Source organism: Epinephelus lanceolatus, chromosome 8 (genome assembly GCF_041903045.1).
Source record: "Epinephelus lanceolatus isolate andai-2023 chromosome 8, ASM4190304v1, whole genome shotgun sequence".
Lineage (NCBI taxonomy): Eukaryota > Metazoa > Chordata > Actinopteri > Perciformes > Serranidae > Epinephelus > Epinephelus lanceolatus.
In genome coordinates, this window is record NC_135741.1 from 4864769 (window position 1) to 4888692 (window position 23924).

Here is a 23924-nt window from a genome sequence, read left to right on the forward strand (position 1 = left end):
AGTTGTATAACTGCCTAGAGTTGGTTCGTGTTCTCACGGCAGCATTTACAAGAGGACCAGATCAAATGCCTTGTGTGAGAAAGCTGCTCTTGATTGGTCAGAATTTCCATGTGGGAAAAATCCAGGAAGTAAAGCAAACGTTGAAGAAGAGTACACTTGCAAGATAAATGTGACACTTTCTAATGTCACAATGGAGGGACAACTACGCAGGTTGATTTTAGCGCTGCTCATCGTGGACTATATTGCTGTCATTGTTCATTTTAGTCAAACCATACAGTTTGAAAACGAGGCGCGGCTCCAACTAGAAAACAATGTTTTGATGCATTGGATGTGCTGAATGTGCATATTAAGGCAGTACAGGAGGAGGTGCACATTAATAATCCTCCAGGACTGTAACATGCTCATGTTTAACCCAAACAATGTGTCATGTGACTGCAGTTGCTTCACATCCAGGTCAGAACACCTTCTCACCACAAATGAACCGCACCAGAGTTCATTTGTAACCGGACTGAGACCACCTCTTCAAGAAGGTTTCGGTCCGGTTGTTTTGGTGCACACCTGAGTGTGATTGCTGTGTTCACACCTGCCCAAACGAACCGCACTGAGGGGGCAAATGAACTTGAGCTTGATTGAACCGAACCAAACAGGGCAGGTGTGAAAGTGAGTGGTAGTTTTCATTGACAACTTACTTTTCTTCTTTATTATTCCTTTATTCAACCAGGTAGATAATTAGTTATGCGTTTAGATGATCCTTTAGATTATTTATTAAGCAAGAATGTACATACCATCTTCTCAAGTTTAAATATTTGCTGCTTTTTTCTCTGTTTATTATTGTTGAATTTAACAGTTCAGGTTGCACTAAAGAATCAATTTCAAGGTTTCACCTGATCTTGGAAACTGCAATATTCATTCTCTGACTGTTGTAGATGTTTTAAATGATTGAAACAGTTAATTGTTCAAAGAACAAAAGAAAAAAGATTAGTTGACACTACAAATAATAGTTACAGCACTAAAGACAAATGAACAGTTTTGCTTTTAATTATGAATGAATAACTGTGATCATATGGATCTTAATTAGGTCTGTATCTAACAATACTTTTTAGTATTGATTAATTTTTGATCTATAAATCACAAGAAAAGGGTCAAAAATGTCCGTCACAGTGTCCTGGTGCTGACGATTTATCTGTCTAACAGTCCAAATATTCCACATATTCAATTAACTTCACCTCAGGACAAAAAAAAAAACAGCAGAAATCTTCACTCTCTCGAGGCTGAGCGATTAATCGTGCAGCTCTGCTGCTAATGTGTTTTCTCTGTGTGTGAGTGAGTGTGTTGGGTTTGTGCCTACATTCCTCAATACAAGAGAAAGTGTGTTTAAAGGGGGTCGCTGATTTATCTAAAGCCTCCTCTCTGTCTCAGGCTGGTGTGTGTGTGTGTGTGTGTGTGTGTGTCCTCTTTGTGAGGGGGTCGCCGCTTGAGAACACAATAACACAATTGAATACCATCAGATCGAATGAATGGAGCTGCACTCATCCTCCCTCCTTTGTCTTTCTCTCTTTCTCACATACTTCCCCTTCGGTTGTTCCTCTCCTCTTTCTCCTCCTCCAGCTTTGTCTCTCTCTCACACTCTGCTCGTCTTCTTTTTCCACCTAAATATTGATAACAAAAGTGATTAAAACCTTATACTTTTAAAATCTTTGTTTTAATATGCTTCACAATTGGTGTACAGCTGCATTTTAGTAAGTGGCCAGCTCCACATGTGGTAGTTAAACGGTGCCTAATGTGGGCGCAAAGTAAGGCGCAAGGGGCATGTGGCAGGTGATCTTCTGCTGAGAGTAATGCAGTCAGACATAGCAAATATGTGGGGACATTCAAGCAGCAAAACTAAAAGCTGTAGTCATGAACTTGACACAGGAAATAGAACTTTTAGCTTCCGAAATATTTAATGAACTCATGCTGCTCCTCATGCGTGGATGTGCACAGAGTCTCTCTTCATGAGGAGTCGGACAGAAGCTCCGATCTGTTCACATTTTACAGAATAAAAATCACATGTTGTGAACTGGTGCATCTTACTTTGTGAATAATGCAGCTTTTAAACAGCAGGAAAATAACTGCGCCATTCTGACTTTACACCAGGTTTTGGTTGATCAATGGCACAATAATTTTCTGCTGCCTCACATAGCAATATGCCAACAATGCACCTGACTTCCTACCCTACTTACTTACTAGCAACCCTACTTACACAACATGGGCGCTGGCTGTGAAAATTACAACCGTGTCAGTCTGAAACCAGCAGTGACAGTTACGTTGTCTTGGGCCCCATATTTTTATGACTTCATGTGCAAGATAGTTGAGCAAGAATGATAAAGACCTGAACCACCTGCAATGAAGTCAGAGTTGAGAATGTTAAAAGAAGCCGTTTGTTCCACATGTCTATACTGTCAGAGGTAGATGCTGCAAATGAGTGACGAACAGACACACTGCTTTAGAAGAACTATAATTTTTTACTTAAGTAAAAGTAGCAGTACGACTCTTTATGGTCTCTGTCCCAGCTATATCTCCTCGACCTCCTAGTACTGCACACACCAGGGCGTTTTTTGAGTCGATCTCTTTTAAATCCCTTCTTAAAATATACTTTTATCGGAGAGCCTTTCCTGATTTTACTTGAGTTTTTATTTCATTTAAACTGTCTTTTATTTCCTTAGTTTTTATATACCAAAGTGTTTTTATCCGTTCTCTTGAGAGCTGTTGTTTTCATGTCTTGTCTGTTTTAATTTTTGACACGTAAAGCACTTTGCTTTGAACAGCGCTTTATAGAAAATACAGATTATTACTTAAATAGAAGTACATAATTATGAGCATCAAAGGATACTGAAAGAGTCATGGCTTCTTAGACTTTCCCCTCACTACTTTTGCAGCTTATACACTGGTTGTTCAGGCGGTGTACTTAGAAAACCAGTGAGCTTTAATTGAGGTGTGACAGTCACCTTTTTATATTGACAACATGAAGCAGCTTACAGAGGACAGATCATCAGTGGTCGTCCCTGCAGAGTAAAGTCAGTAATATAAGGAGTTTATTTTGCTCTCTGTCCACAAACCTGCAGCATCACACTCCTGTTATTTACTTCTTTCACATACCTGCTCATATTCTCTCATGTCACTGCTCCATCTCTCCCTCTCGGCTGCACTTGTCCTCGTTTGTCCTGAGAGGCCACTCTTCTCTATCTGCAGCATCACTTCTTTTCTTTCTGCCTCTTTCTGCTCTCCTCTTTGTCTTTGTGTTTCTTGCCTCCGGCCTCTGATGTGTCCTGATGCAAATGGTGAAGCCACACAGAGGAATGTAGTCGGACCTCACAGGGCTTTTTAAAAGCAGAGTGATCCAGGGAGAGGATGGGGAAAATGGGAATGTGTGATTGAATGAGGCAGCAATACCAGGAAGTGTGTCCCCTCGCTGACCTTTATCTGCAGGGAAATCTCTGAAAAGTACCAGAAAAGTTGAGTCCAGAGTCAGTGGGGTTGCAACTAACAGTTATTTTTTAAAATTTTGTTTGCATAATGTCAGATAGGAATTGAAAAATGTTCATCAGTTTCCCTGAGCTTAAACCAACATTCCAAAACCCACAGGTATTCAGTTTATCATAAAAGTAAACTAGTAAAACCTGATTTAACATGTTCAGATTGCTTTTGTTGTCCAATCAAAGGTGCAGCTTCAAAAACATTTGATTTATTATCATATTTGACAAAGAACAGCAGGAAATATGTACATTTACGTAGCTTGAACCTGCGAATGTTGGCTTTTTTGGTTAAAAATGACTTTCATTGACTCTCATTACTGTGTCGTCAAAAACAGACATTTATGACTGTTTAATCAGTTTGAACAAAAATAGAAATGCAACACTTTTTTTGGCTTTGATTTTTCCAGAGCTGAGATCGGACACAAAAGGCTTATCTCCCTTTAAATTTTGTTGACAGGTGTTGCATATCAAGATGCTGATTAAACAGCATCATTACTACTCAGGTGTGCCTCATGGTCACAGTGAAAGGACACAAAATGTGCAGTTTGATCACACAACACGATGCCACAGATGTCCTCTAAGTTTTGAGGGCGTGTGCTATTAGCATGCTGTCTGCAGAGGTGTCCACCAGAGCCGTTGCCCATGAACTAGTCTGAGTGGGTGGAAGTTCGCTGCAAAGATCAGCCTCTCATTGGGCGGAACGAGCCACCTGCTGAAGTCCCGCCCTACCACCTCCGGTTGCAGTTTTCAACACGTCCTTTACTAACTTTTGCGGTGTTTGATCTTGCGGGGATGTAGCCATTTTTCTGCCATGGTTCGCGTCCTGTAGGCGATATTTTTGTGGGCGTGTTACACCAAAACCTGTTTCCCCCTGGCAATATTTTTGCAAGCGCACTGTTGCTGTGGCACCGCCAAGAACAATTGTGATTGGTTGAAATAAATACAAGCAGCTGGGGCGTTTTTTTTCTCCAATCTTAAAGTGAGAGTCGGCCCAGCCAGACCTTTTTTTTCTTGAGAAAGGTCTGGTGAGCGAGAGTACCCGTGAACTGAATGCTAATTTCACTACAATAAGCCATCTTAAATGTTGTTTTTGAGAATTTAGGAACCAGCCTCAACACTAGGGCTGCAACTAACGATTATTTTCATTGTCTACTAATCTGTCGACTAATCTGTCGATTATTTCTTTGATTAGTCGACTAATCATTTTATTGAAAAATGTGTTAAAATGTTGAAAAATGTCAGTCTGTCTCTCCCAAACCCCAAAATTATGTCATCTAATGTCTTGTTTCGTACTCACACCAAAGGGTTTTAGTTCACCATCATGGGATAGTGTGTAAAGCTGCCAATATTTGAACGTAAGAAGCTGCAATAAGAGTATTTTGGGGTACTTTTATAGTACTTTTCTATACTATTCTATTCTATTAAAAATGACTCAAACTGATTAGTCGACAACTAAAATAGTCACGATTATTTTAATAGTCGATTAGTCATTGACTGTGTTTACAAGGTCTTTAGTATCCCGGTTTTGATTGGGTTTTTTAAGTATCCCCTTTTTGTGTTTGTGCACCGTATCCCGAATTCAGAAACTGGGTTATGCCCTTTTCCCGGTTTCAAGAAACCCGGTTTTGCCACCTGGAGTACTCCAACAGAAGCCGGGATACTGGAGCATGTATGTGCCTTATCCCGGTCTCTGACGGCTGCCCGCCGTGTGCGCAGGCGCCAGAGTGGCGCACCAGATATACAAGCAACATGGCGGCAACGAGAGCTTCCCATTTTTGGAGCCACGAAGAGACTGAATTTTACCTGAAAATGATGAAAGAACTCAACGTAACTACGTGTTAAGACGGCAGAAGTGCAATATTTGTTGTCGCTCTCTCCTCCCATTGCTGAAGATGAAGTGGATGAGCCATAGCTGTAATGCGATGTGAGTATTTACTAACGTTAAGCCCGCTAGAAGCCACAGAGGTCTCATTTTTGTCTTACTTCTAAATAGAATAAATATATCACATTTCCCGCTCAGCCTGTTGTAAACAAAAGACGTAAAAGATGTTACACACGCCTGCGCAGATAGGATGCAGTGATCAGAAAACGGGTTACTAGTATTTATCATGTAAACAGGGATATGAATAACCGGGTTTCTCTGTGTTCCATGTAAATATCATATCCCGGGTATGCTCAAAGCTGGGATAAGCCTCAAAACCGGGATACTAAAGACCTTGTAAACACAGTCAATGATTAGTGGACTAATCGTTGCAGCCCTACGCAACACCCCAGAACACGTGAAACCACTGCAGCTCAGAATCTCCACATCCAGCCTCTCACCTGCAAGATCATCTGAGACAGACACCTGAAGAGCTGATGCAACAAACGAAGAATTTCTGCATAAACTATCACACAACCATCTCAGGGAAGCTCATATGCATGCTCTTCGTCCTCACCAGGGTTTTGACCTGACAGCAAATGGTCACTCTAGTTGACTTGTGTGGTTGTGAGGCTGGTTGGATGTATTGGCAAATTCAGGGAAACAACATCATAGACGTTTTCCCTCAAAACTTGCATCAGTGTTGTGTGATCAAACTGCACATTTTAGTGTGGCCTCATTGTCAAGAGCCCAACACACACCTGCGTAAGAATCATGCTGTTCACACCTTGTCCACGCGTACACAGGTATATTTGAAAACTTAGCTTTTTCTATGCGTTCTGCCTTTCGTGTTTTCAGTGTTGACGTGTAGACAGGGTGCTCCGTTATCTCCTTTGTAAAGACATTACAAATGTGCAGTTGCAGACGTGGACAAAGTTGTGCTGGCTCTAAAATATCCAGTTACTCTTCCACTATACTGATGAACAGAGGCGTCAGAATGAGCTCACAGCGGTCACTGCTCCAGTTAGTTTCCGGCTTTCGATTGGCCAACGCTTTTCTTCTTCTTAACGTTGCTTCAGGGATATGATTACATCACCATCATATTTGTTACGCTCTTGAGAGTTTCGTACACAGAGAGATTTTATGTCTAACAGTGCTTGTGGACAGGAATCTTTTTTAGAACTGAAGGGAAAACCCCATTTTCTAAAATACCCATGTCCATGTGGACTAGGCCATAATCAGCATATTGATATGCTACACCTGGATGATGGATGGATTATGGTTGTAAAGTGTCAACAAATGCAGATTGAAACAAATTAGTGAACAGAATTTGAGAGAGATAAGCCCTTTGTGTGCACAGAAAACGTGTTAGATCTTTATTTCAGCACAACAAAATGGGAGCAAAAACAAGTGTTTCTTTGTTCAGTGTGTTGTTTGCCATGTTAACGTTCACTCATATATTCTAAGGGAGGTGAACGAGTCCCTCATTTAAGTGAATGCTAAATAAAATCCAGTTTGACCTCATTTAACTACCGGTTAGACACGTTTTCCACAAAGATTCATATCTCACCAGGTTACCAGTCAAAATATGCAAGAATAAACAAACACATGACTTCAGTGTCCAACTTATATCGTTTTGAATAAAAACAGACAGAAAAAACGTATCTTGTTCAACAGAGCCACTGTGACTAATACACAATGCGGACACTGTGTTGAATGAGCCCCCTGAGGATGTTCACTGGCAACTAAAACCCTCCCAAGTGACAGTAATACCATCAGCAGTATCAGTGGCAGAGTTAGTCACTTGTTCTTCTGAGATGAAATTAAGAGCATGCAGTCAACTTTCTTATCTGTTGTAGTTTGTGTTGAACTCACTGTTCCTGTTTTAGCACTAAAAACTGTTAGAGCTGAAGGGAAATTAATCATCTGACAGATTCATCTTTTATCTTCTATACTTTCTTTGATCGTCTTTTTGTCCTCCTACAAGATGTTTGTCCTCACTGGTACCTGACATTTAAACCCCCAGTGTTTAAAATGGGTTTTACCATTGTGTATTTATAGGTGTGTGTACTTTGCGTGCGCTTATAAAGTTGTGCACTTGCTATTATCGCTCTCAGCATTTCCAGATAGGATAGCCAGGCAAAGAAACACGTCCGATGACCTTCAGTGCAGTGTTTGTTTTCAGCATGTAAAACACGCTGCAGCAGCATGTGTAGGAGTCGGCGCCAGAACCCAAAATAAAGCAGCAACAAATTTATTTATGAAGTGCTTTGTACAAACTAGTTCGCGTGTTTTGTGCGACCAGCAGTTCAAAAACCCCAAAATACTCAGTTTACTGTCAGATATGACAAAGACAAGCAGAATAACGTCACATTTTTGACGCCATCAGTGTTTACATATTGCACAATCGCAAGCACGAGCTTTTCGTCCATGAGCACATGCATGCTTCCTTCTGCACAGTGATAAGGTCATTGGGTGTTCGGTAGAAAGAAAATAGTTCCTACGTGAAACTGCTCACAACAAGGTCTGGGGAGAATCTTCAGTAAGCAGGTCATGATTTCTGGAAAGAGACATTGATGTTAAGTTTTTTTAAAAGATATTTTATTGGCACTTTGAGCACCACATTGGAGAGAAGGCAGGCATCTCTACGGCTGATATCTCGAACACTTGGTGACTCACCAGAGCAATTTAGACTGATTAATAGCACTATAGGTACAAGGAAGAATATGTAACTTGATTTTGGAGGTGAACTGTTCCTTTGAGTCAGAGGTAGGAAACAGTTTATGTGCGATTGGTCCTGAAACAGTCAGAAATGACCTTGTTTGTTCTTATCAGAGCTGATTTATTTTGACTTTGTGGGCGTGTTATCTGGTTTCATATCAGAATACAGTAGGACACTTTGTCCATGCAGTTTTGTTTCAGATGACTTCATACAGTGTCTGACCTCAGTCTGAAGTACAGATTGAGTAATAAGGACACGAAGGAGAGGGAGAGAAATTAAATCATCTGGGCCCAGTGGTTTGATCTGGATTTGGAAATCCAGGATCAGTTTATTCATCTTATTCAAATCCTGATAACCATTATGCTATATGTAACTACAAATCATTAATTAGGCTACAGAACAACAGGTAGAAAGTCAGCGTGGAGTCAGGCCACACCTGAAGGCAGAGGGAAAAACCAGCTGTCATAAAGAGTTGCTGCAGCAATCTAAGGACAGAAAAAAGTCCAGATAATAGAGAGTATCATAAAACAAATAAAATAAAAAATAGAAGCCATACAAGAGCAACTACAAACTCAAGCAGTATACACACTGTATCCACGACCAGTTTGGTACTGGAACTAAGTATAGAAACATGTCAGAGTAATATGAAACCATCAGCTCTAATCTTGTAACACCAGAGAATTATATGATATGATTTACAGTTATGTTGATAGGTTTTAATGTCATGAGTTCCTGTGAACCCACAGTGGTTATTTGAGTGGATCCCCAATAAAACGTGTGTTTTTTGAGCAGTTGTAGCGTTAAACCTGTGTTTGATGTTATAGTAATGGTCATATACATGTGTGTTAAAACTGCATCTGAAAATTGAGCAAAAAAAAAAAATCTAAAATCTGAAAATGCTTTTTAAGAATCGTAGACTGTGTCGTTATATACAGTCTGTGTGCAAAACATTATACAGATTTCTTATCTTCAGATGAGCACCAAAATCATCTACCCAGCATCAAGTAAATCAGATATGATTTATGATTGTAATGTTATGTGATAATCCATAAAAACTTCAAATAAGCCAGACATATGCCTGTTGGTAGTAAAATGACAGCTGCAGGTGAAAATGTTTTGTCAACACGGTGTGTCCACAGGACGGTAGAGCATCGTCAGGTCATCATCAGTTAGAGGCAACATCTGCTGTCACAGGAGACGTTCCAGTGTAAGATTACTTGAATATCTGTAGTAATAACTTACATATTCATGAAACTGAGGACTGCTGCTTCAGTGCACTGAGCCATAAGAGAGCCGGGATCACAGCTGGGCAGGTGTCAGAGCTGTGGAGAACACCAGAACAAAAACACTGACACATCTCCGACAGTATGATAATAATAGTATCTAAAACACCGGTTTCACTCTCAGTGGTTTCTGTGACATGAGAAATACTTCCAGAATAAGTAAAGTCAAGCTGCGCCACTGTTATGATTTAAACACGGATTTGTTGTTCACAATCTTACTGTAGGTTAAGTTACTATATAATGATGTCTGTCTGTGTGTCTGTTCCACGTTTTTGTCCTCACTGACTTGGTCAATCCATGTGAAATTTGGCACAGTGGTAGAGGGTCATGGGAGGATGAGAATGAAGCAATATTACATCAATTGGCCAAAGGGGGGCGCTATAGCAACCGATTGAAATTGCAAACTTTGAATGGGCATATCTCATGCCCCGTATGTCGTAGAGACATGAAACTTTGCACAGAGATGCCTCTCCTCATGAGGAACACATTTGCCTCAAGAACCCATAACTTCCGCTTATATAGATTTTCCGCCATTTTGAATTTTTTGAAAAACACTTCAAATGGATCTCTTCCTAGGAAGTTTGAGCGATCTGCATGAAACTGGGTGAACATAATCTAGGGACCAATATCTAAAGTTCCCTCTTGGCAAAAGTTGGAAAACTTACTAAAACTGAGCTTCTATAAGGCAATGAATATTATGGAGGGCGTGGCTCATCACATAAAGGTGTATAACATCTCAAGGGTTTCACCCATCACCACGCAACTTTGTAGGCATATGACCACACATAATCTGAGGGGACCCCTCCATTATTGACCCCATCAAACAAAATGGGGGCGCTAGAGAGCTCATTTCTTATCTAGGCCTAACCGCCATATGGATTTTTACTAAACTTGGTAGATATGTAGAACAGGACGCCTCAAGGTGACTGGAGAAATTTAACTCTAATTGGCAACTGGGTGGCGCTATAACAACAGAAAAATGCTTAAAAATGGCTAAAATGCGACCGATCGCTGTGGCTCCCCCTGTGGCCCACTGTTGTTGTTTTTTTCTAATTTTTGGTATGACTAAGTCATGGTATGGTATGCTGTACATAATCACGGAAACTGTCAGTGTGTCATTCTGTCAGTCAGTCATTCTGTCTGTCCCACGTTTGACAAATGATACCATTCTACCACTATTGGCAATGGTACTACTGTACTTTCAATAAAGCAATCGTACTATCAAATCCACAAAAACTCTGTCTGAATACATTGCTCTTCTTAATGGGTTCAGTTGACTATTTAATCTGCAATTTCCTATGACCTATATCCCAAACACACACCATGTGAAACTGTACGTGGGCAACTGTGCACTCAATGGGTATGGACTAGTGTAGCATCATTGGGGAAAATATCAAAGTGCATCCTCCGAAAGCATCAATAGATTCCTTTCCTTTTTTAATGCATCAGCGACATAGGAAGTGTACATATAAACATCACTGTGGTTATGTAATTATGCTAGTTGTCTATATTAATATTGAGAAACACAAACCTCCTCATATACAGCAGAAGAAAAAGGAGATATACTTTATTAATCTCCAAAGTGTCACATACACACAGGCCTGAAGTACACACATCCTCAAACAGGACCGATATGTGCAGTGAATGGAGATATGTCAGAGTGAGGACTTCGAGTGCCTCTCTAGCTGCCAGTCCACACCATGCTTGGTCCGCATGGGGACTGGAACCAGCGACACTCCAGTTTCCAAGCCAAGTCCCTATTGACTGAGCTAATGCCGCCCCCAGTGAATGTGTGGTTACTGTAGAGATGAGCAGGGTCTCAAATGTGTGCCAGAAATGTGTACAGGCAGCACAACACCGTGCTCAAATACTGCAGTTTGTTGCCTGCCAGCCTTGTTGCTATTTCTTGTATGTCTTCCACACAGCGTGGGGCATGTCAGTTTCTGTGTGTTGTGTCCCAATTGTCAACACACAGAAACTGCAGCTCGGATATCATGTTGGAAATGATTATCAAGGTCATAGCTTTGTAATAGTGTCAGTTATTCTGTGAACTCCCATCAGCTGTCAGTGCCAGGCGGGTCTGAAGGGAGATCTTTCAGCTATGTATGCTCCCCCTCCCACCAACAACACACACACACACACATACACATGCTGGAAAACATTACAGATACAGATACAGTGAGCACTGTTGAGCAACTCCAGTGAGGCAGCAGCGTGTTGGCTGGTGTTCCTGAATTATTGTACCAAGAAAATCTCCACTCGCTGCTGCTGAAAGAGATATTTTGCAATCTGTATTTTTGTTGAAGAGTTCTGTGCTGGAAGCGAGTGGAGGGCGGGGCTTATATGCACTGTATGTGTGTGTTTGTGTGTATGTGTTTCTATAAAGCTACAGTTATCAGCCACAACCGGTTAGGCAATAAAGGAAAGAGATGGTGCAGAAAGATACTGACATACTGTTCTAGACGTGGCACATCTGACACTACGTTTGAAAAGACAGAAGTTATGTTACTGCTGTACATGTTTCCCTGGCTTCACTGTGCTTTAATCTGTGCAGCTTTTTATAATTTGCTCACTCCGTATGTTTTCTTCGAATACGAATACGAAATCAAAGACAAGTTCAAGCTTGTATTTCAAGAATGCTGTTGCTGGAGTTCTGCAGGAGACAAATATTTTAATATAGTTTGATGTTTCTTTTACAACTTCTTGCTGCAGGTGTTTTTCTCCTCATGGTGCATTTAAAGCTCTCATTTCTTTCCTCTTGCACTCTCATACTTTCCCCCTCTAAGCAGTGTTTCTTAATGCACTCTTCTCCTCTCCCTGTCCTTTATTGACTCCTCGTCTCTGACTTGTTGTCGCCCATCTGTCTCCTACCTGAATGTCTTTCCCTCAGGTGCACTTTAACATTTACTTTCTTGAGCTGTGTCCCAGTTTCATAGTACATTACTATTCTAAGCATTCACTTTTTTTTTTTTTTTAAATAGATTTACACTGTCACACATTGCATTGCATGAGGGAAATAGAGGTGCAACTCATAACTGCAAAAAATTAAAATAAATCTGAGATGATGATGCAGTAGTGCCGGGAAGAGCTTTATAATCAGTTAATGTCTTTTGAGTTTTGAAATGGTGTTCAGACAAAACAAGCCTTTTGTAGACACCTCAGGCTCTTGTTAATTATTGTCGCAAAGATGCTTTGATTAGTTGTCAACTATTACATTTATAACCAACTAATTTGATAATCTGTTAATCTGTTTGAGTAATTTTCTTTGAAAAAGCTAAGTAAAAATTCTCTTATTCCAGCTTCTTAAATGTAAAAACTTTCTGGTTTCTTTACTCCTTTATGATGGTAAACTGAATATATCTTTGGGTTGTGGACAAAACAAAACATTTGAGGACGTCATCTTGGGCTTCGGGACACACTGATCATTTTGACAATTTACAGAACAAACAACTTATCAATTAATCAAGGAAATAATCAGCAGTTTGGTCGGCAATTTGGCAAATTGTTGTGGGCATTTTTCTGTTTTTCAAACCTTTCCAGACATTTTTTTAAGACATTAATACATTAACAAATAAACTGTAAAAATAATTGTAAGTAGGGTTGCATTTAACAGTTATTGTCTTGATGAACTGATTAATCACTGGATCTCAAATGTCAGAAAATAAAGGAAAATTGTCCGTCGCAATTTCCTTAAGCCTAATAGTTTCCTAAACAACCTAACCAAGTAACAGATTAATTGTTTCAGCTCCAACTGATAAATAAAGTTATGAAAACAATCATTCTTCTTGTAATATACTTTAAATTTATATCACAATGCTGTTGACCAAACACCTCGATATCGATAGTGCAGCGATATTGTGGGGTTGACTATTGTTGCTTTGACAAAACATTTACACAATAAGATTGTCTATGAGTAATAATCCGTAATGTGGATATAATTACTAAGTGGATAAAAACAAGAACAGAACAGGCTGTTAAATTCAGAAAATTACAATACTTTACTGTAATGCAGCCTTGTCGAAAACCACACAAAAAAACATTTACAAAATGTATTCCAGGATTTGGAGGACAACAGTCTTGTGTTCATTATATCACGTAAATATACATATATGTGATTTTATATATTTAATCTCAGGGGTCTAACTGTGTAGATGAATTCAGTATTTTGGAGTACAGACTTGGAGCACAGCTCTCTCCTCCCATCACTAACTGTTAGTCAGTCATATTTTTCGGGTTGCAGACTGTGATGCTGCGAGACGAGCTTCACGAGCACGACTGTGATTTAATAAAGTGGAGAGGCGGCGCTGTCACAGCTCATTCATCTCTCTGCCTTCTCCCAGACAATGAGATTATCCAAAAGTCTTAACCCCTCCAAATTGTGTGTGTGTGTGTGTGTGTGTGTGTGTGTGTGTGTGTGTGTGTGTGTGTGGCGCTACGTGACCTCGAATTATGTTTTTGCAAGCATGGAGTTCCTTAAACGTCCAGGATGATACTCTTGTGAAAAAGGGGGAAAGTTAAGATGTTTCACAACTGAGCTGAAGTTCTACTCGTTTAAAAGATGGATGAATAAGAGTTTAGATTTTTAGGAGTTTTGGATTTGTAACTACTCCTTTGTGTTGTGGTGGAGACGTGGGTAAAGTCAGAATTCACACCATGCACCATGTAAACACAGAACTGCAATAAAGATGATCAACTCAGAGCGAGACACCTCGATCTGGGCATTTTAACTTGCCACAAACTAGGTCCTCACTATGAATGGAAATATTATTTAAACTGCAGTATGGCCAAGTGCAATATCCAAATCGAAGGAGCTGCAATCTTTTGACGAAGGTAAAATGTTTCACAGCAAACCATCATTAATCAAGCATTGGTGGTGCTTCAGAAATGCATCGGCCTATAAATCATTTCCAGACCTAAGGGAACATGTTTGTTTGTTACAGGCCTTATCAAAACTTACATCATCTATTTTTCTTTAATCAAAATGAAATGCAAAAATGACCATTCTTACAAAAATAGCAACCAATATTGCAATCACAATACCTGTCAAAATAATTACAATTTTTTTTTGCACATCAAGCAGCCCAAGCACAAACATAAATGTTTATTAGTTTTAGTTAAATTTGTTTTTTCTTTGTTTTTTTAGTCAATAAAAACTACACTCAGGAGTGGTGGGACAGGTGGTAATCCAGCCTTGATGCTTAAGTTTGAATTTGTGCTCTATATTTTAAAAAGAGTGAGTTACTTACAAACATATTTAATAATCACATTTTTGTTGTTGTCTATTTTATTTTACAAATGTTAAGAAACCTGCTGTTAAAACATGCTGTTTGTTCACACATTGTTTTGTATGTTTTGATTGTTTTAGGGAAGGCAATGAGCCTGGGGACGAGCTGACGGTGACCTACAGAGAGCTGCTGCAGAGGGTCTGTCAGTTTGCCAACGTCCTGAAGTCTCAGGGTACGTTTACACTGCCTGTTAACACTGCATGATCTATAACTAATGCTGTTTGAGAATTATGGCAGCAAAGATTCATCTCGTCTTGAGTAAAACAGCAGTAGCAGTGATTTCTGCTTTTAGTTCTCTGCTTTATTGTTGCTTTAGTGATAATACTCCTGTCTTTGTGTCTGCAGGAGTGAAGAAGGGCGACCGGGTGTCCATCTACATGCCCATGGTGGTGGAGCTGGTGGTCGCTATGTTAGCCTGCGTCCGCATCGGAGCCGTCCACTCCATAGTGGTGAGTTACATACATGGCTTAATAAGAAGGATGTTTTGCAGCATATACATGGTGACTTACGGTTAGTGTGAGATAAATAGTTAGATAGATAAAGATGGATTTTAATATTGTGCGTGCTGCTGTTTGTAGTTTGCAGGTTTCTCTGCGGAGTCTCTGTGTGAGAGGATCATGGACTCACGGTGTTCGCTGCTCATCACAGCAGGTGGGTGTCAGGTGTAAAGATACACTGAGAAGGTCATTTTATTTTTATGGTTTCAAGTTTGGGTTTTAACAAATTCACATCACAGGTTTTCACAAGAATATTTTAAAGGCCATGTTGAGGTCCAAAAATTATTATTATTATTATTTTAAAAATGTCATCATCAAACTGCTACTGAATCACTGGGGTTCGAGCCTCGCTGACAGGAAGCATATTTTCTTCTGACATGTCCTTCACCTGAAGACACTGAATCCATGCCAGCTCCAGATCTGCTGCTCTGTTTGACCTTTAGGGCTGAGATTGTAGTTGTGCATAGGCTCTAGACAGAGCCTACACTGTTGCCTATGCAAGTGGCCTACGCCATTATGAGCGTTTATACGTGTGCAGTGGTGTGTCTGCGTCGCTCTGCAACTACACACCGAAAAACACACACAAAGCATGGCTTAACAGCGACAACGTTAAACAAAGTACAAATTTGGCTCCATTATAACTCACAGAGTTCATCAACAAAACAGTTACCTTATACCAGACACATTTCCCCACGAATGCAGCATGCTAACGTTATTAGCATAGGCCTATGACATTTACCATTGCATAAATTAGCCTAGTGACTCGTGAACTTTTTCTCTAGTGGTATGAAGCCAGGATAAATCATACACAAGACTTAAAATGCAGGTAAAGTAAATTAAAGATTTGTTTCCTCTGGGGAAAACGGTTTTCAGTATAAGAAAATAAATAGGAAGTCTGTATCTACGTCACATGTAGTTATATCTGTGGGGAGGTGCACGCAAGGCTACGGTGAAGGCTGCACATCTGTGCAGTGCTTAAAGCTTAGGCACAGTGTCAATTTGATGCAAAGTATAAACCCAGCTTTACCTCTGACTTCTTCTCAGTCGCCTTCAGGTGTGTTCACACAGGAAGCAAAGCTGGAAAAAGTAAATTAATTGTGGAGGTTGGCAAGTCAGAAAACATGAAATACAGACATTGAAATGTTTTATATGTCAGAAGTTGGCAGTGTTGAAATAGGCAGCAGCGTGCCAAAGTCTTTATCATCCGCAGTTTCATTATCATTCCTTGTACGTACACTGCAGACTGTCGTACAGTGGGAGATACCGTGTCGTTGTCAAGGCAATAACAAGGCTTTTCTCGTGTAGAGACAGGGCAGGGAAGTAGTTTAGGTTTTCAGACAGTGTTCAGGTTAAAGAATGTCTAGTGAAGATACTCTTCAGCAAATCCCTTGAGGAAATACAGAACAATAGAGACATGTACAACATGTTGTTGTTGAGATTTATTGACAATAAGAAAAGGACAGTTGTAAGACAGATGCAGATTTACAAGATGAAAGTGATTAGCAGATGTTTTTAAAGAAAAGTTATTGGTCAGTTCTGTTGGAGAGTAATAATTTCTCAGTATTTATCAAAGGATAAAGCCGCATTACGTTATCTCATCATTTAATTAACAGAGAATTCTGTGGATTTTTTGGACATTTGAGACAGCAGTGGAAATGGTGGCTGTCAGTGGCCTGTTCAGCTTGTTTTCAGTCACTGAAGTTTCCCTCCCGTTTCTCAGCTAGTGAAGCTGAAACAAGCGACTGACTGAGACAAGGTGCTGAGCTGTGACCAGCAATCAAAGTCTTATTAGCTGGATTAGAGTGTGGGGATATAAATCTGTTAATCTGCTGGGTTAATGGCCCGTGGGTGTGCGCACACACGCACACGCACATACACAGACATACACACACAAACACTTCTCATTCATAGAATTCCTGTAAGCAGATCATGGAGTCTTTAATCCTGAGTGACTGGCAGTGTACTCATAGAGTTTCACTACCTTGTAAAGAAAGTAATTAGAGCATGAATGGTGAAACGGATCTCCACTAAACCTGTTAGCAGTGAATACAAAACATTCAAAGGGCGGGTCCATCTGCATTTTTTTCCCCTGGGTTTTTCAAATGGAAGCACCCCCTCAGCTCTCAGCAAGAAGCAGAGATGAAGGTTATTGTGCTGATAATAATAATAACTAAAAGGTTAGTTTAAATTTTTTGAAGTGGGGTTGTACGAATGCTTGGTTCAGTCACTAATACCCCTTCTACACTAACATTAGCATGTGTACGCAGGTTTTTTAAACACAGGCAAACCTGCTAAGAATAGACTACAGACTCTTTTCCCATTTCCAGTAGAACAGAGCTGTGTACACGGCTCTGCAGCAGACGAGCGTGCCTTTCTGTGTTTGTCGAGTTTGTTTTGGTGTGTCACATTTGACACCGTGGTCAGGCTGGAAAACAGGTAACTGTAGAGAGGAGCATGGAGGCCTCTGAAAACTTTAAAGCAGTCATTTCGTTTTATGCTTACTTATTCAGTCTCTCTATCAAACTCTGTGCATACTAATTTGGATCAATGTGTGAGTGCTGCTTGGGTGGAGACGGAGGGTATTTTGTGGTGGTGCGTCATTGCATCTTGCTGGTAAAGGGTGTTATGTTCCTGTCAATGCTGATCAGAGTTGGAGCTGATAAATACTGGTAACTACTGCAGAGTCTTTTGACCTAAATTTGAATGAATGAACAGTTTGAATGTTGGGATTTACATACAATAAGGAACACTACTGGGAAGCAACAGTATGGTATGAAAACCTTAAAATAGATAGATAATGGATCCACCCTTTGGCTGATGCTTTCGTGCAGATTTATATGCAGCGAGTCGACGAGAGACAGTTTTGTCTTGCATTAAAAAATGTACACTTCCAGCCCCGCTGCCTCCTGCGGCTCATATTAATAACTCTGTCTACATTATTTCTTGCCCTGCCTGCTGTTAACCTGTCAGCATGTACAGTTTCCTTGCTGAACTGGTTCGACTGCAGAATGAATCCCATCTCTTTGTCTCCCTCTGTCTCTGTTCATCTCTGTTTTTATATCTCATTTGTTCAGATGGTTTCTATCGAGGAGATAAGCTGATAAACCTGAAGGTCTTAGCTGACGAAGCACTGCAGAAATGCAGAGACAAGTAAGCTGTCTAACACACACATACACACACACAAACACGCAGATGCTTGGACTTACATATGAAGCAACTCCTCTGAGGCTAAAACAAATGAAACCACCATGGAAGTGCCAATCCCCATAGACCCCCATGTTAAAATGCCCAACTTAAACATGTTTACAGTCTGGAACAAAAACTAGTTTTGGTCTCTATAGCTTATTTTTCCCTCATGACAACTGTAGGAGGGCTGAATTTTTACTCCCTATGATCCAGCCTCTTTTTTAGGGTCTCATGTACCCACATAGATCTCTGTTTATCTGCTGACAGCCTCTCACCCTCAACCAGAGCTACAGACAGCACCCTCTGCCTCAACATTTTAGTGAGCAGCGAACTAATTACGATGAAAAAAAACCCCCCAGCAAACTGGTGGCATTCAATTTGCAACCTGCAAAATGCTTTCTGTGTGATCAGGGCCTAAGTAGATATAAAAAGGGTGCAGAATTACAAAAACACATTATTTTTTAATACCTTTTATTAGTGACTGTTTGTACTTGTTGTAACCTCGGCAACAACTCACAATATTAAAACACACATACAGCTGTGTCTTAAGATGCTCGCAGCTACTCTACATGCATAACAATGTTACATCAAGAATATATGATAACAAATATATTAAATATATATTAAATCTCACTACCTCTGGATGTTAGAATGACAAGCTCTCTTGGTCTTATTAAAAGGAAATTAAAGAACTATTTTTCTGATTTGGCGTTGTGTTGTAGCCTTAGTTTTTAAGTTTTAATCTTTTGTGTTTACATTATTTTTTTATCCCCTGTGTTTATTTCATTCTGTTGACTTTTATTTTTTGATTTTTAACACTTTATTTTTGTATTTTTTGTCTTGCAAAATTTTATTTTTTTCTCTACATTGTTTAAATTATGCAACGCAAAACAGTTTGAGCTGCATGTTTGCATGAAAGGTGCTGTTTAGATAAATGATGTTGAAGTTTGATGGCTGTTAAATGCAGGAATGCACATATTTCCATTTTAAATTAAACCAGCAGTCAAAGAGTTTCCTTCTCAGTACACATATATCATGTTCTTGTCTGTCTTGATGTAATTAGGAAACGGACAATACACCCACTGGAATTAGATTACCTCTCCTCTCATCATCCATCTGCACAGTCTCTTCGTTTCCATCCTGCAGAATTAAACAGGGTGATCATGTTTGGATAAGAATAAATGGATGGTCCGGTGGCAGCATGTAAACAAAACTATTTGTCTAACATAATTTATCTTACAGAGATAGTAACAACCACCATGTCTGTGTCTCTGTGCAGAGGATTCCCAGTACATAAGTGTATAATGCTCAAGCATTTGTCCAAAGAAGCAGAAGAGACTCCTCTGGGCTCTCAGTCTCCTCCAGCCAAACGGCCCTGCCCTGATCTGCAGGTAAAATGATGAGCTAAAGACACAAACTGTGCCGTTCCAGACCAGGTTAAAGCGTCACTGCAACAATAGTCTGTCTGCAGTTAAACTATATCATCAAATCATTCAGTGCCGTCATAGTGTGTCTTTTAAGTTAAGTTCTCATCCTCCCCAAGAAAACATCATTGCTTTGCTTCTCCCATGTTTGCCAGATAAAATACAAAGTTTTAAATTACTAACATGCAAATAATACTCATATTTCTTTTTTACTCTAAAGGAAAAGGGTGGTGATGTTCTGTATTTTTCTTGTTGTCAACATATTCATAAAAAGACCAAAACCAACAATGAACTGATCCTAAAAGAGCTGCAGTCACACAGGTTGTTTGTTTTATTCGTGAACAGATTTGGGGTACAACGTACACACAGCTAGGAAGCAGCGTCACGTAGGCATGTCACGAAAACAGATACCCAGTAGACGTTCAGCGCCTCCTCACGCTGTTGCCGTTTGTAGCACAGTGTAAATACGTGGCACTCCCATTGCAAAGAACTTAAAAAATAAAATAAAATACACTGGCTGCCTTGGGAAAAAACACTTTCCTTTTTGATGAGTGGAGGTGGAGCTGTCTCTGACATGTAATGTCAGGTTTTGTTTGTTTGATTAAAAACTACAGTGACCAGCTGTTTCAGGAATTTACTAAGACTTTTGAAAAAACAAAATTATGTTTGTAAAGATTAACATCTTAAGCAGGAACCGCTGCTGACAGCCACAGACAGGAAGCCATGAAGTATTCAGACATTGCGGACACATTGTTTTTGGTCTTTTCTTGTGATTTGTTGTCAACTACAAAAATACAGAGTAAAGCCAGCTTTATCCTTTAAATTATATTTTCTATTTTTGTACATCAGTTATGTTAATAAAGTTGAAGACGGGTAGGTTCTTCTGAATTCTGTTTTTTGCATCTGGTTTTTATGTTGTGTTGTTTGGGATCTTTGTACATCTTCAATTATTTCCTTTTACAAAATCAATCTCAAAAAGCTCCCAAGTCTTCTCTCAGTTTCTCAACTTATGGTGACGTTGTGGACCCTGTTTTCATCTTAATTTTATGTTCTTTAATTTGGGTTTTTAAGTAACCACTTTCCCTCATTAACTTTTCCTTCCTCCTCCTCCTCCTCCTCCTCCTCCTCTTCCTTCTTTCCTTCCCTCCCTGTCCAGCAGGAGAAACAGACAGGGAGAGTAAAGAAAACACGTCCTGTTCCGCAGGTATTTTCATTCCCTCTTCCCTCCACTAAGACCCCCATAACACCTTTTTGTTTTTGTTTTTTAAAGGGATGTTTCACCCGCAAGTAGAGTTTTCGTATCACTGCTGCAGGGTAAAAAAAATAAACAAAGTAGGAGGAAAAATTCTTACCATTATTATTATTTTATCTGATATAATTCAAGAAACTATCATCATTGATTTATTGTTTTTACCCAGCAACAGCAGTCTCTTATTCCTGTGCTTTTGGACAGTTCAGAGTACATTTGTGAACATGAAAAATCATTTGTTTCTAATTGAGAAACTATTTAACTTAAATTTTGTGAAGGTCATATTATCTCTATGACATCTGTTGTAGCAGTTAAACAATATTAAAAGGACACAATGACATGTCAGCTTCTAGATATTTATATTTTTTACACTTTATCTGAGGCAGAATCAGAATTAAGACCAAAATTTAGACACAAATGTTAATAAAAATAAGAGCTAAATCAGAGACAGTATTGGACCAGACACAATTGGAAAGTGTTTCTCGTGTTCTCAGATGTTTTCTGGACCGTCTGAATTCATTGGTATAAGATGTAAATGCTCTTTGTATTAACAGTGTTTTTTCTCTTTCTGTATTTGTTGTGAACTCACTCCTTATGTCGAAGTTGATAACTTTTTATCTACTTGCTTGGACACAGCCCAACATGACCTGTGGTCTCTGAAGGCTGTTGTTTTTCTTACTAATGTAACTGCTTTAACACTTCTCTCCTTTACTGACAAGTCAGGAAGAATCAGGGGTCTCTGTTGTTGTGTTGTAACGATACGGGAAATCCTAACTTCGATGCAGTACCTTGGAAATACAATAAAATTCAATACCATTGTTAATGCCACAGTGAATTGAGGGCATTAAATTGAATATTTCTATTGAAAGATTAATATAACAAGGCTGCAACATGACGACAACGGCTTTTCTATTTCTTGGTTAGTAGCAGAGAACAACAGAACAACTGTAATACACTTATATTGCAGTAGTGCACATGTTCAAAAGCCTCTGTGATGTGTGATGACACATTTTAAAGGCAATAAATGTTAGAATTGATGGTGTTGATACTGTTGAAAAGGAGTATTGAAACCCTGTCAAATATTGAGAGTTGATATGTATCGATAAATCTATTTTTGACAACACTAGACTGTTGTTGTGGCTCACTAGGATTAGAATTTTGGTTCAAGTTTTAATGAATTAACTGTAGTTTCTCCTAATTTAAATGCTTGGGTGGGTCCTGGTCCAAAAGTGGGTCGCAGGTCTCATCTGAATGGACTGCAAGTGACTCGCAAGTGTCAAGATTGTAAAAAACACACTTTATTTTTAAGTACAGTGAACTTTCGGCACAAAGCTTTTATTTTGAAGTATGACGCTGAATATATTAAACTGTGGGACCTTAAACTAATGACTGAGGAGAAATCTGGACCCTGTGGGTCAATTATTCCATTGTTTGCTAACAGTAAAATAACTATTAACTAAAATGTAATTATAATTTACCAGTTACTAATGATGGTCCTTATAAAATATTTTCTTTAATATCCTCATGATGATTTCAGCCCTCATCTCATGTCATGTTTTACTTTTAAATACCTGCTTATCTTTTGGGTATCAGACTTCAACTAATCCGCTATATTCGCATGTCTGTAATCAGATCCAGGACACCAGAATCAGATTTGTGTCTAAATATACATTTTAATTTTTATAAAGGTAGTTTTGCCTCCTTGATGTCCAGATGCAGATACAAACAGACCCCTGATTCTTTCTCAGTAACTTAGTTATAGATAAAGACTTTAGATGAGAGGTAGAGCCCTGTGTTTTCTCTTATTCACTGTGCTCTGTACATAGTTTACATTTCTCTCTCCTCGAGCACGAACGGTTCAGATTGAAAGACGAGACAGTAAATTATCAGTTGTTTTCTTTGGTTTATACCCAATTAAAATAACTTTAGAAAACTCTGAACATGACGGAAACCCGTTGGTGCTAATTGAAAACACAAGGCCCCGCCAACGTGATCAGCTCTGTTTGAATTCCTCTTGAACCAAGACAACTGCATTATAAGAGATGTATCTCTGTGTGAAGTCCAGTGGACATCAAATCTGGGTTAATTTACTGTTTGAAAGGTGCTCACCTGATTGTTTTTGGCACATTTAGGCAATTAAGAATGACCCAAAACACAGATTATGTGGAGTCATAATTTATTTTATGACTAAATCTGTCTGTCTGTATCTTTTCTCTTTCTCAACCTCTTATCTTTCCTTATCTTAATCTTAATCTCTGTCTGCTCTTATCTTTCTGTTAGTCCAAAGATTTTCAGGCTATTTAAGATAACATTTCCCCCATTAGTCCTTAAACTTCACACATTTCACCTCATAGTTTTGCTTTGTTTTAGCCTCATTTCATATCAAATGGTAAGTGACCCAGCTCTGATTGACACACAGCGAATAAGTTACAACAGACACACGTTTGTAACTTTTCTAACCGCTCTTTGTTGCTTTGTTCACTGTAACTCCGATCCACAGTTTTCTCTTGTTTTGCATTTTCTCTCCGAACTAGTTTGTCAAACTAACTTTCTCTCACTTTTGTGTTTTAGATTGTATAGACGTTTGTTGTTCTGAATGTTTTGTGACTGATTGACGGGGATTTTATTGATAACATGGAGGGATTTCTGTGTTCACTTTAGGGCTGGGCGATATGGAGAAAATCGATTATCATTTTAATTTTTACCAATTACCCTGATATTGATTTTGTGATGATATTATTGGGTTGACTTTTAGTGCTGAAGTATTTACACATTAGATTTTTGGTAAATCATCAGTAATGTGGAGAGAATGACCAGGAGTTCATCCCAAAACCTGATCTCGCATCCACATTTCCTTCACTTGCATCTCTTCCTCACATCTTAGCTCCATCCTCGTAAGACA

At 39.3% G+C, this 23924-nt stretch overlaps 1 protein-coding gene across 3 annotated transcripts in view; it reads left to right on the forward strand.

Annotated features, from left to right (window-relative positions):
- Window positions 1-23924, forward strand: part of acss2 (acyl-CoA synthetase short chain family member 2) — a 37559-nt gene that overhangs the window by 4869 nt on the left and 8766 nt on the right. The window contains exons 3-8 of one of the 3 annotated variants that reach the window (XM_033628779.2): window positions 14747-14838; window positions 15012-15115; window positions 15245-15317; window positions 18238-18313; window positions 19629-19740; window positions 20930-20977. In XM_033628779.2, coding sequence (XP_033484670.1) covers window positions 14747-14838; window positions 15012-15115; window positions 15245-15317; window positions 18238-18313; window positions 19629-19740; window positions 20930-20977 — 505 coding nt within the window. The remainder of the gene's footprint in view (window positions 1-14746; window positions 14839-15011; window positions 15116-15244; window positions 15318-18237; window positions 18314-19628; window positions 19741-20929; window positions 20978-23924) is intronic. The other 2 variants (XM_033628780.2, XM_033628781.2) reach the window with 2 other exon arrangements.